At 43.9% G+C, this 17,772-nt stretch overlaps 1 protein-coding gene across 2 annotated transcripts in view; it reads right to left on the reverse strand.

Annotated features, from left to right (window-relative positions):
- The window catches only part of SEC14L1 (SEC14 like lipid binding 1), a 53,647-nt gene that overhangs the window by 4,461 nt on the left and 31,414 nt on the right, over positions 1–17,772 (reverse strand). For both annotated transcript variants that reach the window (XR_008316308.1, XM_053296798.1), the window contains exons 6-15: positions 16,620–16,848; positions 16,007–16,116; positions 12,649–12,838; positions 11,347–11,435; positions 10,126–10,196; positions 7,838–8,009; positions 6,783–6,917; positions 5,689–5,823; positions 2,309–2,560; positions 443–621 (exon numbers count right to left, since the gene is read on the reverse strand). Coding sequence is in view for 1 of the 2 variants with exons in the window: in XM_053296798.1 (XP_053152773.1) it covers positions 443–621; positions 2,309–2,560; positions 5,689–5,823; positions 6,783–6,917; positions 7,838–8,009; positions 10,126–10,196; positions 11,347–11,435; positions 12,649–12,838; positions 16,007–16,116; positions 16,620–16,848 (1,562 nt within the window). In the remaining variant the exon portion in view is untranslated. The remainder of the gene's footprint in view (positions 1–442; positions 622–2,308; positions 2,561–5,688; positions 5,824–6,782; positions 6,918–7,837; positions 8,010–10,125; positions 10,197–11,346; positions 11,436–12,648; positions 12,839–16,006; positions 16,117–16,619; positions 16,849–17,772) is intronic.

The following is a 17,772-nucleotide window of genomic DNA, read 5'->3' on the forward strand; positions in this document are numbered from 1 at the left end:
CTAAAACTCAAAAGGTGCATTCTATAGGTCTGTGATCAGCATCAGAAGTCCCAAGAAACACACACATCTTGAAGTGGCAGAATTGTGAGGGCCCTGGTCACACAAATGGCCTGTGAGCACGTGCAGAGGTCTCCAAAATGACCGCTGTGAGCTCGGGAGGGCCAGAACAGCCCGTGGGAGACCGGGGGAAGGGGGAGCCACCAGAGATCCCACCGGGGCCGCAGCATGCCCTGAGGCCTCAGAGGCGGTAAGCCTGCCATTGAACACACACGTCCCTGGCGCCCCTGAACACGGCCGACTGGATCAAATTCAAGTAGAGCCCCTCGTTTGGGGTGCCCAAACTGAAAATGCTCAGTTCGAGCCCAGGTCAGACTCGAACAGAGCCGGGAAAACCGGTTTTGTGCACATCCCTACCCACTTGGCACTTGCAAGCTGACCATACCTGAAATCTTCTGACCCAATTACTTCTGTGTAGTACATCACTTTACACTTATGAGATGAGACCTGTAGAGATGCTAGGACATCATCCACACGAGGCATGTTGGTTGTAGCGCAGGCAGGCATACTGTGGAACTTCCACTGGAGAATATAGAAACCAGGCCATCTAGTCACATGAGAACCCTGAAAGCAACAGAAGAAAAAACCATAGCAATTTACTTGTTCAGGGTTCTTTTCTGCAGCTTCTGGTGAAAAAAATAACCACTAGTTAGTAAATCATCACCACAGAATGCCCCACAGGGCAATTCCAACCACATAGGGGGAAAAAATCAGTCTTGCATTTGTGAGACAGGGTAATGCTTAGCTCCCCATTTTCTGCAAAGCTGCTAAGGTCTACTTGATCGGTTTATGCGAGGAAAGGAAGCAAACTGGGCTAGCTGGTTACCCCAGGTCTTTCTTTTAACACAGCTCGTTTGCCAGAACATCTGTTTCTTATTACCTGCCTGACCAGTACCCATGGCATGGCATATATACATACTGTTCTCTATTGATACCATGCTAATCTGGATTGTAAGGGTTAAACTCCTAAGAGCTGCATCTGCAGATGTTGGGTCTGAGTCCGAGAAACAGCACATGCACACAACACTCCAGGGCGGGGTGGGGAGACTACAGACCTGCAGTCCCTTGCCTGTCAGCTTCACATTGCTTTTCCATCTACAAGGTCCTCAGTGTTTACAGCAGGGCTACACAACTCCAGATATTGCACTACAATTCCCATAATCTCTGACTACTGACCACTGTGGCTGGAGGTGATGGGAGCTGCAGTCCAACAAGAGTTGGAGGGCCAAAACTGTACAGCTCTGATTCAGAGGAAATGCTAATATAAGAAACTGCCAAACAGCTATGAAAATGTGATTTCATAGCTGTAAAGTGCTGCTATATAGAAATCTCAGTGTTTTTTACTCTGGTGAGGAACTGCACTATTTTGTTGATGTACAAACTTTCCCCACAAGGACGGAAATTGAGATTCACGTGGTGGGATGTATGAGGGCATTTGTGTGCCCCTGAGCCAGGGGGACTGGCTGAAACACACGCGCGCGCACACACACACACACACACACACACACACACACACACACACGTCAAACCTGCTCAATTGCAGAGGTGAACCTTACAAGCTGGTGATTTTCAGGTTCCTAGTGAGCTGAATCAAAGCTGCAATCTCTCCTCCAACTGACAAACCTTGCTGATTTTCTACTAGCAGAAGAAATGCAATCCTTGTAGGGTTGTATGTGGACATTCAGTGCTGCTATCCTGAGATAGGCAAAACGTTTCTCCCATTACTGCCAGAACAAAGGGACTGAATGTTCCCATAGCAAGAGAGATTTGCTAATATATGTTTGGTTGGGGGACAGTGTGGTGAGCACTCAATTAGGTTGCACACAGCTGCAATACAAGGATCTCTGAACACTCACCCATGGAACACATGGTTGGTACTGAGTAAGAGGCATAATAAGTTTAGCAGGTGTGTGGGGCAAGTTTAAAAGGTTTGAGAAACACTGTCCTAAGATCGATTCCCATCCTACAACAGCACTAGAACTGCACACTTAATTATTAGGAAATTCATAAGACAAGCCACTGTCTCTAAAGATCCCAGAGGAGTCTGCCTTTTTACTTTCATTTAGGAATTCTCTTGGACTTGGTTATTTACCCTTGCTTGTAAACACAAAAAGACAACTTGAACATGCACTGATGTCTTAGACTGTGCAGCAATATCATCTCACAGTTCAGGAAGTATTCTTTCCAGAGGGCTCCAAATGGCATTTTGTCAGAATTCATAGCTGGACTTCAGTCAATGACATGTTCTTACCTGAACACTCTCCCCTTCCTTACAAATGAGTGGAGACTCCACCATACTGTAGTCTCGCCCCATCTGCCAAGCTTTGTCTATGAGTTGCACATTGTTGCCACCAGGAGAGGTGATGCTGTGGGCCCCCAGGGAATCCTTTTTAGGAGGCTGTGGTGCTCTCTTGGAGTGATAGATGTTAAAGACAATGTCACCTTTACAAACGTCAAAATCCCAGGTGATCACAGCGGACGCTTCCACAATCTGAATAAAAATCTAGAAAAGGAGGAAATATTGTTTAAAAAGTATTTGTATCCCACTTTTATTAAACACTACAAAGCAGCTTACCAAAGTTAAAAAGATATGCTATAATAGAAAATACTTAAAAGCAGCAACAAAGAATACAAAGAATACCACACACCAGAGAATGAAAAGCCTTCTAGTACCAATAAAGTCTTTTCTTACTTTCTAAAGGGCAACCAGGGAGGGAGCAGCCGGATCTCCCTGGAGAGGGGATCCCGTAAGAATGCTGCCACTACTGAAAAGATACCTGCCAAGTAAATGTCTGTCAGTGGTGGCCTGGAAAGCAGGGCCCCTGTGGCAGATCTTAAAGCCCAGGCAGGCTCATATGGGAAAAGACGGGTCTTAAGGTCATACATAGGAAGCTGCCATATACTGAGTCAGACCATTGATCCATCTAGCTCAGTATTGTCTACACAGACTGGCAGCAGCTTCTCCAAGTTTGCAGGCAGGAATCTCTCCCAGCCCTATCTTGAAGATGCTGCCAGGGAGGGAATATGAAAGATTCTGCTCTTCCCAGAGGGGTTTCATCCCCTGAGGGGAATATCTGACAGTGCTCACACTTCTAGTCTCCCATTCATATGCAACCAGGGCTGACCTTGCTTAGCTAAGGAGACAAGTCATGCTTGCTGCTACCACAAGACCACTCTCCTTCCATAAGACAGTCCTAGATAGTCCATTGCTAGTTAGTCTATGGCTAAAGCTTAAATGCAGCCTCTTGAACTGAGCCCAGAAGTGCAGAGGCAGCTAATGAAGCTGCCAAAGGAGGAGTGAAATACTCCAACTTTCCTACCTTCATCAGCAATCTGGCAGTAGCATTTGGCACAAATTCAAGCTCCCTAACGTATTCAAGAGCAGCCCCACGCACAGAGCTTTACAATAGTCCAGTGTGAATGTAACCAGTGTGAGGATAATCAAGGCCAATATGCTTTCTCCACATAAGGTTGCAGTTGGTGTACCAGCTGAAAATGGTAAAAGGCACTCCTGGCCACAACAGTCACTGGGGCATCTAGGGACAATGCTGGATCCAGAAATACCCCTGCACTGCCCTTCAGAGAGAAGACAATCCCAGCCAAGAGAGATCCAGTGACCCAGATCATCAAGGCACAATCCCCAACAGAACCTCTGTCTTGTCTGGATTAGGTTTCAGCTTCCTTGCCCACATCCAAACCAGAACTGCCTCCAGACACCAGTACAGATTTTCCAGGATCCCTTTGGGATCAGAGATTGGAAACTAGGAGATAAGAGCTGGGTGTCATCAGTATACCAGTGACACCATACCCAAACCTTTGGAGGATCTCTCCAAGCAGTTTCATATTCCGCCATGACAAGATGGACCCTGTGGAACAGCAGTGCTCCACACCACCTTCTGAGACTGACCCACAAGGAAGGACTAGAGCCACCACAGCCTCCCAGTCCCTTCCTTGTTAGATGGCCCTGAAGAATACAATACTACTCTAGATGGTACTGAAAGCCGGGGGCGGCGGGGGGCGGGATCAGGAAAATCAACACACTTGTACTTTCGCTGTTTATCTCCTGGTGAAGGTCATCCACCAGAGTTATCAAGGCAGTCTCCATCCCGAATCTGAGCAGCAAGCCAAATTGGAAAACAGACATCTAAGTCTTAGTTGAGGAGCCACCAGGGCCCTGCTCTTAGATTTTACCCTCTATGTACCCTCTGGAGTCCAAACTGTCTCTATATTTGGTGAGAACACCTGCCATGAGCAATTTGGTAAACAGATGAAGAAATTTGTTAACCATTTTTGCATCTGTCTTAAATCTTTACATATGTGGTCCCTTTTGTAAAGCAGTATACACAGATTGTGTGCCATCAATCTCATTTTTCATTTTAAGTGGATTGTTTTTTACTTTTGACAACTGCAGAATAAAAATACTTAAGAGTCAACCATGCCTCAGAAGTCAGAATTGTACAGTGGGACAGGAGACATGAACCTTATAGTGCAAGAGTTTTAAAATAGCCATAGGGCCCATTTCTGCAGCCAGTACATCTTCAGCCCTTCAGGAAGAAAGATCAGAATCCTAGTTCTTCAAGAAATACTGCTAGAAAAAGCCACCACATGATAGTCCTCTTAGTTACTACATGCTTGTAAATAATTAAATGCAGTCCTACAGTAACTAGCTCATGATCTGTAAAAAAAATCAAAACTATTCTGCAGTGATCAGGATAATAGAAGGCTGAAATCAGTTGTCTGTGGGTAAAAATAGGTTTTTTTAAGAGAGAAATATCAAGGTTTATCTTCACAGGAGGATTAGAAACAGTGGCTGGTAGTCTAGGTAGGCACCTGTGCTCTAAGCACTTACGAGAGCCACCAGCTATTAAATTCAGAGCAAGACAGGACTTAAAGAAAATTCAGACAATATTTCAGCCAGCTCTTGCCAATAATATTGCCTTTCATATATCTTATCCTGCAACAAACAGGAAAATACATAACACAAAATAATAACCACCAACAATAAAATACAGCTATAGACAGATAAAAACACAGAGAAACTAGTACCCTTTAAGGGTCAAAAGCCTGGATAAGCGGAAGAGTCTTTACTCAGCTCTTAAAGGCAGCAAGTGAAGCCAAGGAGCAGACATCCTCAGGAGAGCATTCCAAAGCTTGGGGCAATAACCATGAAGGCCCTGTCCCACATGCATGACATCCAAGCCTCCCTCAGTGTTGGCCATGGAGCAGAGTTCTCTCCAGTGATCTTGTCAGGCAAGCAGAACCATTTGGGAGCAAGAGATCCTCGAGGTATCCAAACCATGGTTAGAGGTTTATGTGATGTTAAGATACGTATTATGAGAAGTCTAAAATATATGAGGGGCCTTGCACAACATCTTAGCAACTTCTCCATGAATAAGACATGCAGATCACACATTTTAACCATGGAAAAGGGCTACAAAATCTTGCATAAGAACCCTACCCCAACATTACAATATTCACAATTATTTTCAAAAATGAGCTAACTAAACTCTCATCTGAACTTGCTCCAAGAGATCAAGTTCACACAATGCTTATTCCAAAGCAACCAAGGGCTAGTTTGTCTGTTCATATCAAATAACTAGATGTGAGGATGAGAACAGCAAGCGATTATACCTCATGGGGAGATCCTTTGAAGACACTTGCAGACTGATAGATGGTTTCCGTCCACAATCTTATGTCTTCATTTTCCAGTTCTTCTGCTGTCCGGTACAATGATTTGGGAACCAGCCCGCCCTCTGGAACTTCACACTTGTGAGATTTAATCAAGGAAAAAAGAATCAGCACTAGAGGCCTGCTTCAACAGAAACACTCCAGAATTATTCGGCAGACTCTCCAAATAGGAAAGGGGCGTTAGGGCCTTTTTAAACCTTTGGTGGGAAAAGGCTCAAACTAAATTGACTACTGAAGAGACAAGTGCACAGTGCTTATTTGCATTCTCTACTATGCTCCATGGGTCCCAGCAATGCCTCCCAAGAGTCTCCATTCAGCTGTTTTTTGCCAGAAAATAGTGAGTTTTACACTGTTTTTTCTTTTAAAATGAGCCACAAAATGGCTCCTGTGTTCAAAGTGGCAGCCAGAAATGACCTCAGAGGTTATTTCCGGCCACCCCCGATTCTCTGATATAACCCACCCACCCCATTTATACTGAGGTCGGGTGCGAATCACCCGGCCATGGATATGCATAACTGCGGATGCTAGATCTGCAGTAACAGGGTTCTCCTGTATAGCAGGTTTTTGTGCTTATTTAAAAATATCCCGATCTATAACTCAAGGTCTATATACTTCATTAATATTTTATTTATTTATCTATCTATCTCTATGTAAACTGCTTTGGGAACTTTTGTTGAAAAGCAGTATATAAATATTCGTAATATTTGTACACTGGGCTAGATCAAGTTAAAGTGAACTAATGCCACACTCTGGGTGTACATAATTATACAGTTACATGTTTATAGAGTTAACCAGACCATGTTCTCAGTGAGAAATATTAGGGAGATATGGCATCTATGACAGGGCATTCTCAAGTTGAAACTCTTTGAAATTTAATACTTTGAATTTCGTTGAAACTTTTTGAAATTCGTTTACACAGCACTTTGAGACTAAGTGCTTTACACATGTTATCTTTACATGACCCTTATGAAAGGTAGGGAGGTCATTATTATCCCCAAAATAAAAATATGACAGCTGAGTTATACCCATTTACCTACCATGCATTCGCCACCAAGAAAATCTGGAATAATTTCTTTGTCGATATAATCCAGCAGCCCACCAGGACTTTGATAGTCATTGCCTGCATAAACCAGGAATTTCTTTCTAGTGTTGTCATCGATAAATGGACTAACCTGTAAATAAAAAATACAGGATTAGTGCCCAGGTTCTCAAGTGGCTTCAAGAGAGCATTTTATTTTTGTTGATACTAATCTACTACATATTTTGAAGAATTTATTGCTTGGTTGGTGCAAAATAAAGTCATACCTCACAATTACCTACAGAAACCAGGTTTTGCACACACAATCCTGCCACTGAAATTAGCTGAACATTCTTTTTAACTTCTTTACTTTTATAGCACTGGCCACTGCATCCTAAAAAGGTGTCACAGCCCCATGTTGGTAGGTCATAACGTTTTTATACTATGCGGCAGCCAGGCAACGTTTATGAGCTGCTGTCATGGAGCCACTGCAAAAACAAGTGGCTCGGGGAGAGAGGTGAGGGGAGGTGGGGAGCAAGGCCCGAAGAGGGGGAGAGAGGCAGGACACCACCAGGCAGATGGAGGCCTGGCAGAGGGAGAGACAGTAGATGAGCTGCCACAGAGGCGGCCAGTGAGGAGGCAACTGTAGGGCACTGCAAGGGGAGGGAGACGGAGAGGGGAGAGGCACATGGTGAGTGGACCCTAGCAGTGAGGGTAGGAAGGCGAGGAAGCAGCCATGGGGCCGGGGAAGAAAGGCAGCTGAGGATATAGCTGTGGCCTTCAAGTTCAGAAGACAAGTTGCTACCAACGTCCTCACACCACTGCCTACAGATACCAAGTTTTGCCCAGTCAATGACAGGCCTCACCTGCTAGGAACAGTGTGTGTGCAAGGTACACTTATCCTATCTGCCCACATACCTACATACGATTTCCATAGCTGGGTTTCTTATATTGGCTCTAGAAAGAAAATAACCTATAAAGTTAAGCTTGCAAATGGTAGCTTGCCTGTTTCTAAGCACAGGGGTCCCAAATACAAAGCACAGGTTGCAAGGTTGGCAAGAACTATGAACCTACCAGTGTCCAGAGGACTGGAAATACCCTGGGAGCTCGCAGGATGAGAAGGCGTCCCAGTGTTTCTGGATAATTGGCTTCAACAACCTCAATAATTCTTAGCAAGGCCTTGACACCAGGTCTCCATAAGTGTCGCATATTCAAGCCCTCCAGGTCCACCAGACAGGTCCATGAGCTGTTTTGTTTTCAAAAGGCAATACACTTTAAAATGGCTACAAAGTTGTGTTCTACCTCACCACCATCCAGTGAAATATGCTGAAAAATTCTGTATCACAGTCCTGTAAGGCCATTTTTGCACTAGCTACCCTTTCCTGCTTTAGCTAATAGATGAAATGCAGAACCCCATCAATCACAGTGTCAGTATGTTCTCACTTGTGCAGCTAAGAGAGTGACCACCACCACATCTTAAGGCAGTGAATTCCAAAAGTTAGGAATAGGGTTTGGTGGTAAAAATTTCTTCTGCCAGGTAGGGAAATTCATCTTGCAATCCCTTCTATTGCCGCCGCCCCCCCCCCCCGCCCCACTAATTTGCCAGTATGGTATAAATATATCCACATCTTGGGAAGTAGGGGGAGTACATCCTCCTGGTCACTCTCCCATCAAGAGTAAGGTACCTTTATAAAATTCATTGAATCAGCACTAGCTCTCTTAACATTATCTTCTTGAGAGCTGCCAATCCTCTCTAATAAAACGCTTGGTGTCCGTCCGTGGACAGACACCAAGCGTGTGTCCATGCCTCCCTGGCCTGTTCTGCGCATGTGCGGAGCGCATGCGCAGAACAGGGCAAGGAAGACACGACGGCCGGCACCCGGTGGCCATCTTGGGCGGCCAGAAGCGGCCACCCCGAAGAAGCTGGGTGAGCGGCGCCGGGGAACACTGGCTGCCGCCGCCTTGGCCAGAGGACACCCGCGGCGGCAAGGGAGAGGCCCCAGGGAGCGGAGGGCCCGGCCGGAGCTGTGAGCGGCGGCGGTGGGTGGCGGGCCCGCTGGAGCCGCGACGGCGGTGGGTGGCGGGCCCGCCGGAGCCCTGGGTGGCCGCCCCGGCCGGAGACATGGGCCGTGGTGGGTGGCGGGAGGGGGAATGGCGGCGGAGGTCCAGACCGGCCCAGGGAGACGGAGGCCGGGACCGGGGGCCGAGCGAAGGCCGAAGAAAACTAAAAGCAAAAATGCAGCCTCCGCCGCTGCCTCCGAAGTCCCACCCCCCCTCCCTCCCAACTTCCGAAACCACCTTACCCTGGCCCGTGACAGTTGAGCAAAGAAAGTCCTAAATTGAGAAGGGAGAGAGGAGCTCGCAAGCAGTGCTCCTCCCTCTGCAAAGGCTCTGCCCGAACTGGCGCTTGGGGCGGAAAGGACGCCTCTTGCGTCCTTTCCGCCCCAAGCGCCAGTTTTGGCAGAGCCTTTGCAGAGGGAGGAGCACTGCTTGCGAGCTCCTCTCTCCCTCCTCAATTTAGGACTTTCTTTGCTCAACTGTCACGGGCCAGGGTAAGGTGGTTTCGGAAGTTGGGAGGGAGGGGGGGTGGGACTTCAGAGGCAGCGGCGGAGGCAGCATTTTAAAAAAAACAACAACAGTAAAAGGGAGAGGAAAAGGCTAGCGCCCGTTATTATAACGGGCTTCAAAACACTAGTATTTCATAATGACGCAAATAGGACCCAGCTGGAACAGACCAACCATCTAATCTAACATCCTGTTTCCCACCAACTGTATGTTCTGAAGAAGCCGAGAAGTGGGACCTGTTGGCAACCGACCCTCCCTCATGTTGCTTCCCAACAATTGGTATTCAGAGATATAATGCCTCTGCATCTGGGAGGTAGCCACTGATAGCTGAAAGACAGGTCTATTTGTCTGCTCCCCTTATAGAGCCAGCTAAGCTAGTGACCACCAGCACCATATCTTCAGGTGGCGAATCCCAAAAGTTAATTATGCACTGTGGGAAGGGCTCCCTTTTGTCTGTTCTGAATCTTCTGCCAATCAGTTTCATGGGATGACCCCTGATTCTAGTGTTATGTGAGACAGAGGAAAACTTGTCTCCATCCACTTTCTCTCTGTTTCAGATATGGCCTCCGCAAATGATTTCAAAAGGGATTTTAGAAAATACACAGTGGGTTGACGGCCAAAGCCTTATACTTTATGAGTTCATGAGCGCTGGAAACAGGGGTTCTGCTCATCAGAATTTCAATGGCGGTTCCCCTTAGTCTTAGAATATGAGACAGCAAAACACCAGGCATATGAGGATCAAATGTCAAACTTAACATATAACTATTCATTCTATTTCCATCTAGCATCTATTTTACCTTATAGGTCTTCCAAATACTTTTGTATTTTCTTCACACCGCCTCAGTCCTTCCTCATTTATAGAGAGAACCTGCATTTAACAAACAAACAGGAATGTCTTAAAGAGGCTGTTGCAGAATGGCTGGTTGAAATGTGGGCAATGCAGCCACATCCATCACCTCTGTGTTAGCTTTAATAGGATGCTCCTCATTAACGTTGCTGGGGTAGACAATCAGTACATATAATACAAGTTTTTGTTGCACACCACCCAGAGACGCAGGTTTTGGGCAGTATATAAATAAAATAAATATCTACACATTACCAATTACATTATTTTGCAGGCTTTAGTCACAGAACACTATAGACATAATCTCTTATCTAAAAATCGTAACCTTCTTAATAGTCCCTGTATGATGTTCGAGATTACAGAGCTCGTTGCTTTAAACTTTCCAGTGCTGTACATTTAGACACTATTCAAGGTGCACATATACTATTAGATTATATAGGATCATTTAACACTTTCTTGCCTTTAAAAAAAAATCATACCCAGGAAGAATTTTACACATACTTCACATTTAAGTAGAATGTTGTCACAGGAAGCTATCTATTATGACTGCAAGATCTTAGAGCTGTTATGTTATGTGATGTTAGCTAACTATTAGTACCAACATTGTTTAAGCATAATTGGGGGCTCTTTCACTTTGAGATACTGATATTGATTTTAATCTGGCATTTTGCTTCTTAGTTTTCTGCTATGAGACCTCAGGTTTGAGTGCATCCTATCTTCTACAAAGCTGAAAAAACTTCCAAGTTAATCACAATTTAATAAGCTGATGGCACTGAGAATATCAGGATGTGCTGTCAATTGGAAATGATTTTCTTGTTGACGCGAGTATAGACTGAAAATATTTCCTAAGGAATTGTTCAATAGCTTAGCAAAATCTGGAAAGTGCCACGTTTATTTTAAAATGCAGGCAGGCAGCAAGTGCTGGTCCAGGTCATAATTCTTAAGTCTTTCTGCATTGGCCTGGTCTATACATACCACAGACTAGGGTTCAGACACACACACTCCTCCCTGCCACACATACACCCAAAAAACCCTACCCACAAACACACGTTGTTCTGACAGAAGATCTCTGTTCAAAACACAAACCGACTGCTGAAGACAGCCACAGTACACTCAATAAAATAGGAATATCACATTCACTACCAAACAAACAAGTTGTATGTACAGCACTTACATAGCGAAGTAAGGCTTCTTCTCCAAGGGCTCGCACCAAACCTTTGGTATCCATCTGGCCAAGTCTCAGAACGTACAGTGGACGCCCATCTGAATAAGAACAGTGGCAACTTAATTATGATCATAATGATTTTATGTACATATGCAAGTGCCTCAATCATGACCCTTATTTTTAACATGAGTAACTACTACTACAATGGATATTTACATACTGCTTTTCAATGAATATTTATATATTAATATTACAACAACAAATATTTATATACTGCTTCTCAATCCAGTTTACATAAATTAACTAGAATAAATTAATGACTAGACTTATCAGTACTTCCTTGGTAACCCTGGTGTCTAAAATCCATATCTTCACAAAGCCATGGCTGCAAATGCAATCTGACTCAGTCTGGCAAAAGATGGGTGGGCACGCCTCCCTGACCTTGGTAGACACTTCCCTTTGTTTCCAAGTATCTCAGGGTAGTGGGGAAGAAGAAAAAATGAGGACAGTGGAAACCATTCTGATTTTAAGACCCCTAGAGTTATACATAACCTGACCCAAAAGTCCACAAATGGTGTGACAATGACAGAGGCATAGGACACCAGTTGGGAGAACACACATGGAGTTTCAGGGATGGGTAGGATCCTGAAAGGATGCTTTCTTTCTTCCTCCCTACCAGCCAAAACCTGGATGGACTGAATACCTCTGGCAGGGGACACTGGACTTGCAGTGGAGAGAGGGGGAGACTGCATTCTCAATTCAATATGATTTGGAATAAGGGCTCAGAAATATCATGCTTTTTGCCTTCTTACTGCTCTCTATCTTTTTTCAGTTTCTCTACATCATTCTGCTTATGTTTGGCATCAACACTGTACAAAATATTGTAAAAGCTTAAGAATGAAGTAATGGATGATCCTACTGCCGTATTTACTAGTTCGCCAGGTCCCAAGGTGCACATGCGCACATACATACATACATATCAAGCATGCACAGAGGTCTGAACGAAGGTTCAGACAAAGCTCTTGTGAAAATTTTACAATTCTCTATCACTTCACCTCCTGAGCCAACTTAACATGCTACCTTCCAGAAACGTTAGAAATTAATGACATCATAGATAAGCAGGTTTAAGTGTTTTAGGTTCTCCAAACTGATTTATTTAGTCATTCTCTCGGAAGTGTCAATATTTTCCAGCAGTATTTCTTAAAGTAATATTGATCTACAGTATTTGTACCAAACGAAACCACCTTCCTATTTATAAGGCACTCAGAGGCTTTTCCCTATAAAATGCCCTCCATACACCAACCTCTATACCTTTATCGTGGTGATGCCAGCCTCCTGCATAATAATCTTGCAGGACCTGAGGAGGGTTCCATGTATCCAGAATATAATCCACCTGGTGCTGTTTACGCCATGTTAATGACTGGCAGAGGATTTCTCTGGATTTGTCAATGTTGAAATCTCTAGCTCGCAAGAATCTTAAAATGTGTTCATCCTTTGGGATCTGGAAAAGATCAGTGATTCAGATATTTTGGAGTTAGCTGGTTTCTAATGCTGTGGAAGTAAATTTCATTTGCTTTTGACAAGTATTTTTCTTTTTCACCCTCATAGCTGTTTTCTTGACTATGAGATTAATATACCACTTAATTTTCCTAAGTTTGCATTATGATTCACAATGCTTATGTTGGTGCCCAAATAAATCTACCTGGTTTTAAATGAAGTGACTGGGTGGTAGCAGCTACTCCAAATTAGATGCCAAGGTGAGAGCAGATCAGACTGCTTCTGCTTGAGTGTTAACTTATTCCAGAGCAGTTATGAGAGCAAAATGCTTGGGTAGTTTGTGTCTGTTCACATATTCAGCTCGGTACTGCAAAGTGAGCCTTTGGCTGAGAATGTTGGGTTAAAGAAGTGTTATCTGTGCTAGTAATAAGCTATACCTATCTCCTTTGCAGAAGTGAAATAGTGTTTCTCAGTCTGACAAAACTTAAATATGAGAAATATAAATAAAAATATACAAATAAAGCACAAGGAGGATCGTCAAGAAAACAATGAAGGTAAACACTGAAGATGTGTCAAAACAGATTCTGCTCTTAGTTTTCATAGGTGGGAAGGAAGTGCAAGACGCGAGGCTCATTTTAGAGGGAGTTCTGTTTCCTGCTGTGAAAGACCTATTGTTCTGCTAATGGTTATTACGTGTACAGGGAAGATTAGAGGTCTGATGGAGCCCATGAGACCATTCCTAGCCCTTCAACAGTGGCCATTTGTAAAGGGGACCCCACTGGAGTTCATGTAGTTTCACTCACTCACCCCTGCTCCAGGGTAGGTCTGGTAGTCACTGCCACCACTCTCTGCTTCCAGAGAGAACTCAAGTCTGGGCTGAATCAACCTTTGGCAGGTCCCCTCCATCCTCACAGAGTGGGAGCCGGGCTTGATTCCCCTTTTTAAGTTAAGTTTCCCTTTTAAGTAGCTCAACCAAGCGGTCACCTTGTGGGAAGTGGCAACTACAGAGTCTTTGAGCATGTACACACAGGAGATGAGATTGTTCTCTCTAAAAGATTACTTTAATATAAACTACAGGAACCAAGGTGGGTAGGGGGGTAGGTAAGTAATAGTAGTAAGAACAAAACAAAAGTCATTTCCAGCTCCTAACACTTTCTAACACAGCTCCTAACACATCTAAGCAAAGCACTTACACAGCTTGGTGACGGATGGTTCAGCAAATAGATGGAAAGTAGTTGACAACTTTACCCAAGCAACATACAACTTTGAGTTTCTTAGGTAAACACCTGGAGGGGTGCTGCACAACTTCCACCAATCAGAGGTAGGCCACGAGGGCTCAGGTTGACAGCCCCTCAGCCAATGGGAGGATGAGATGCCCTGCTGGGCAGAGGTGACAGACTGCCACCTGTCCATAGTTCAAAGAGTTTTCCAGTTAACATCCCTACAGGGAAGCTGGGGTGCAAAGTGCTCATTTCTCCTGCGCTAGTCAGGATTAGGGAATTAGTAAAGGGCAGGTTCGGTGGATGCAGTAAACATGATGCTCTTGCTTTAAGGATAACGGAGGCTAACTCTCATCATGCACAGGGTTCCTTCACACCGTTCTTCAGCCCACCAGGTGAACTTGGTCAAGAAGGGACAAATTGCTTGGCAGTATGTGCAAAGGGGATAATTTTCTCTCAGACAGCTACAGCTCCTCAAAACAGCGGTGAAATCTAGCTTTGACCTCTTACATTTACCAGATTTGTGAGGGAGGGATCGCACAAAGCCAGAAAGCTGGTCTTGTGGTACCAAGCATGACTTGTCCCCTTAGCTAAGCAGGGTCTGCCCTAGTTGCATATGAAAGAGTAGTAGCAGGAAGGAGTCCAGTCCCACCTTCACCTTGCTCATCTGCCTTCCCCCACCCCACCCGCACACCCTGGCAATAAAGAGAATCACTTCCATATTTATTTGCTGGTGTTAAAAATGTATATATTTAATGTATATATTTATTAAATAAGTTTAAAATGTATATATTTTTGCTACTGCAGTGCCTAAACTGCACCAGATATTTATAGATACTAACATTAAAGTGTGTTATGCTTATATTAAGCATAAGCATAAGCGTGATATTCATGTTAAAGTGTGTAGAGAGCCAGCGTGGTGTAGTGGTTAGAGTGCTGGACTAGGACCGGGGAGACCCGGGTTCAAATCCCCATTCAGCCATGATACTAGCTGGGTGACTCTGGGCCAGTCACTTCTCTCTCAGCCTAGCCTACTTCACAGGGTTGTTGTGAGGAGAAGTATGTAGTACACCGCTCTGGGCTCCTTGGAGGAAGAGCGGGATATAAATGTAATAATAATAATAACAGTAATAAAGTTTACTGATGTGTTTTAGTATTTTTTTCTGAACTGTTTTTCTGTTGGCATAATCTCTGGTTTCGACATTATAAAGCAGATTTGATTTAAATATAGGAATTTTGCTAGAGTATGGGCAGTGAACACATTAGGCATAAATAAGGTGTCTTACAATAGAAATCAAGCTGATCAGACAGGAAAGAGACAGGATACAACAAAATCATAGATGTTTATCAACTACGATCATGGGAGCAGAGGGCTATATAAGCCTCCTGATGGGGAAAAACAGACACAGATTTCTATCCCAAGAATTGCCTACATTCATGGAGATGTTAGCTGCCCTTTTAACTTTTAAAACAATCATATTAACTTGCAGCTACATTCCATTAATTATGAACCACCTGTCCAAGCATGTATTCTACTGTCCTCTCACATATTCTGCACCGTGAGACAGCTATTGCACTGGCTAATAAGGAAGGCTCAATCCATTAACAAGCCTTGCAGCAGCACAGTAAAACCCCTGGGGGCAGGCTAAAACTAGTTAATTTGTACCAATTTCATAACCTTTAGCATATGAAAGGATATCCAGGCCAAGGCAAAGCTTTATTTTCTTGAAGTCCAAAAGCATTTGGACACTGCTTTCTGAGAAGCAGATTACATCTCTTTAACCCACAACCTCTCCTCCCTCCCCACCAACTAAAGTTATCAGGTTCAAACTAGTTCAAGACTAACTTATGTAAAAATGTTCATCCTTTTGGATGAATTATTGACATTCTGCCAACCATCTTGCATGCTGTGCACTTTTCCAGTAGACAGGAAGCCAACTGGGGATCCTTACTTTGCCCTTGTGCGTTTCTTGAAGCCACTGCCGAAGCCTGATCAGGCAGCTTTCCTGAAGCGGTGTCAAGTCGCCCAGATACCTTTTGATGTAGTCTGCATCCAGCTTGTCTGAAATGGTATGTACACAGTGCTTTTAGATGCGATAATTGCTAGGTCAATTAGCAAATGGATTTCGAAGCACATAACTTGAAGTAGAAGCACTCATTTATCATTTGCACAGCAAATTGCCATTTTGAAGCCTTTGCTACATTTAATAAAAATTAATGAATATCAACCACGGTAACCTTTTCCAACTGAACTGTCAGTTCTATGCTTCAGAAGCTCTGTATAGTCCTAGCCAATATCAGGTATCCTCTCTCTACTACCATTCAAGTCCTCAGTCAATAAAACTCCAGAGTCTATAAGCACTTTGGTGTTGCAAATAAATAGAATTGTACAGTTGCTGGCAGAACTTATTTTGTGTAACTTAAGTTAAGCGTTTTGGCTGAAGAAATTGGAAGTTTTCAGTGGATAGAGAGAGACTCCTTGCCTGTATCTTTAGAAGCCAGATGAGATTATAAATGAATACATGAAGCAAGTACATAGAGATCAAGATAGGCAAACAAACCCACCGTCGGGTGTTCCTGCTGTGGGGTCTATTGCATTGTTGCAAGCGTTGAGATCTTTAGTGTTTATTCCTTCTTTAATGGCATTATCAGGTATGTTGACTGGCGAAGACAGTGGTTGTCCTACATGAGATCTACGCTCAAATGTGTATTTAACAGGGGGAGTCCAACGAGGGATAAACATTATTCCTTCTTCTTCTAGCTGCTTCAGGTAGTACTCAATTATTTCTTTGCCCTTTGAAAGCAAGGCAATTATTTAGTCATCTATATATACACAGGGCTTCTGGAGAAACTACATCTTTTGTAATTGCTCATGGAAAACCATGTCTGAGATAACGCCACTATTAACCAGTCTTTACCCTTAAGCATCTCTTGTTTAAAACCTAAAACATGAATTATGCAAGAAAGAATGAAACCATTCCCATGGTACTCAAAAGGCATAAGGGAGGTCTCCTAAGACAAGTAGAAATGCCTCCCAATTCCTCTTTGGACAAGTCTGAGTGTGGCTTGATTGGCCTGCTCCCAATCATGACATGAATAGTTATGCATCTCCTCTACATACAAGTTGTGGCCAACCTCATATTTTGGGGGTTCTCTATGGCCAGCAAGATTTAGAATGCCCATCCTTAGACAAGCATGTTACAACTGTTGCCAGTCAAGTTGTGCCTGCCATTAGGCTTCAGTTATCACACTTTGGTATGACGTGAGCTTTTCTAGGAACTGGTTAAAACTATCCATAATTTACTGTTGTATCATAAGCCAGTACACAATACAAGGCTCCTTTATGAACAGATCAGCCCACATCACGTTAGAGTGTGCCACTAGTACTGGATGAGAGCAATCACAGACTACAGGGCCAGGATGATACTCATTAAGACAAATCCCAAATAAGTACAGAAGTTACTTCCAGTTTTGTGGTAACTCTCAGAAGTGGCAGCAGTTACTTGCTTAGAAGTGGTGGCTGTCTTTACTGAGCAGGGGGAGAGCAAGTGGACCTATCCAGCCTCCACAGAGCATCCATCCAGTGGCTGTTGCTGGTATCTATCTCATGTTTCTTTTTTAGATTGCGAGCCCTTTGGGGACAGGTAGCCATTTTTATATTTTTATTTCTCTATGTAAGCCACTTTGAAGAGTTGTGTTTAAAACTGCTATATAAATA

Source organism: Hemicordylus capensis, chromosome 2 (assembly GCF_027244095.1).
Source record: "Hemicordylus capensis ecotype Gifberg chromosome 2, rHemCap1.1.pri, whole genome shotgun sequence".
In the NCBI taxonomy this organism is placed as follows: domain Eukaryota; kingdom Metazoa; phylum Chordata; class Lepidosauria; order Squamata; family Cordylidae; genus Hemicordylus; species Hemicordylus capensis.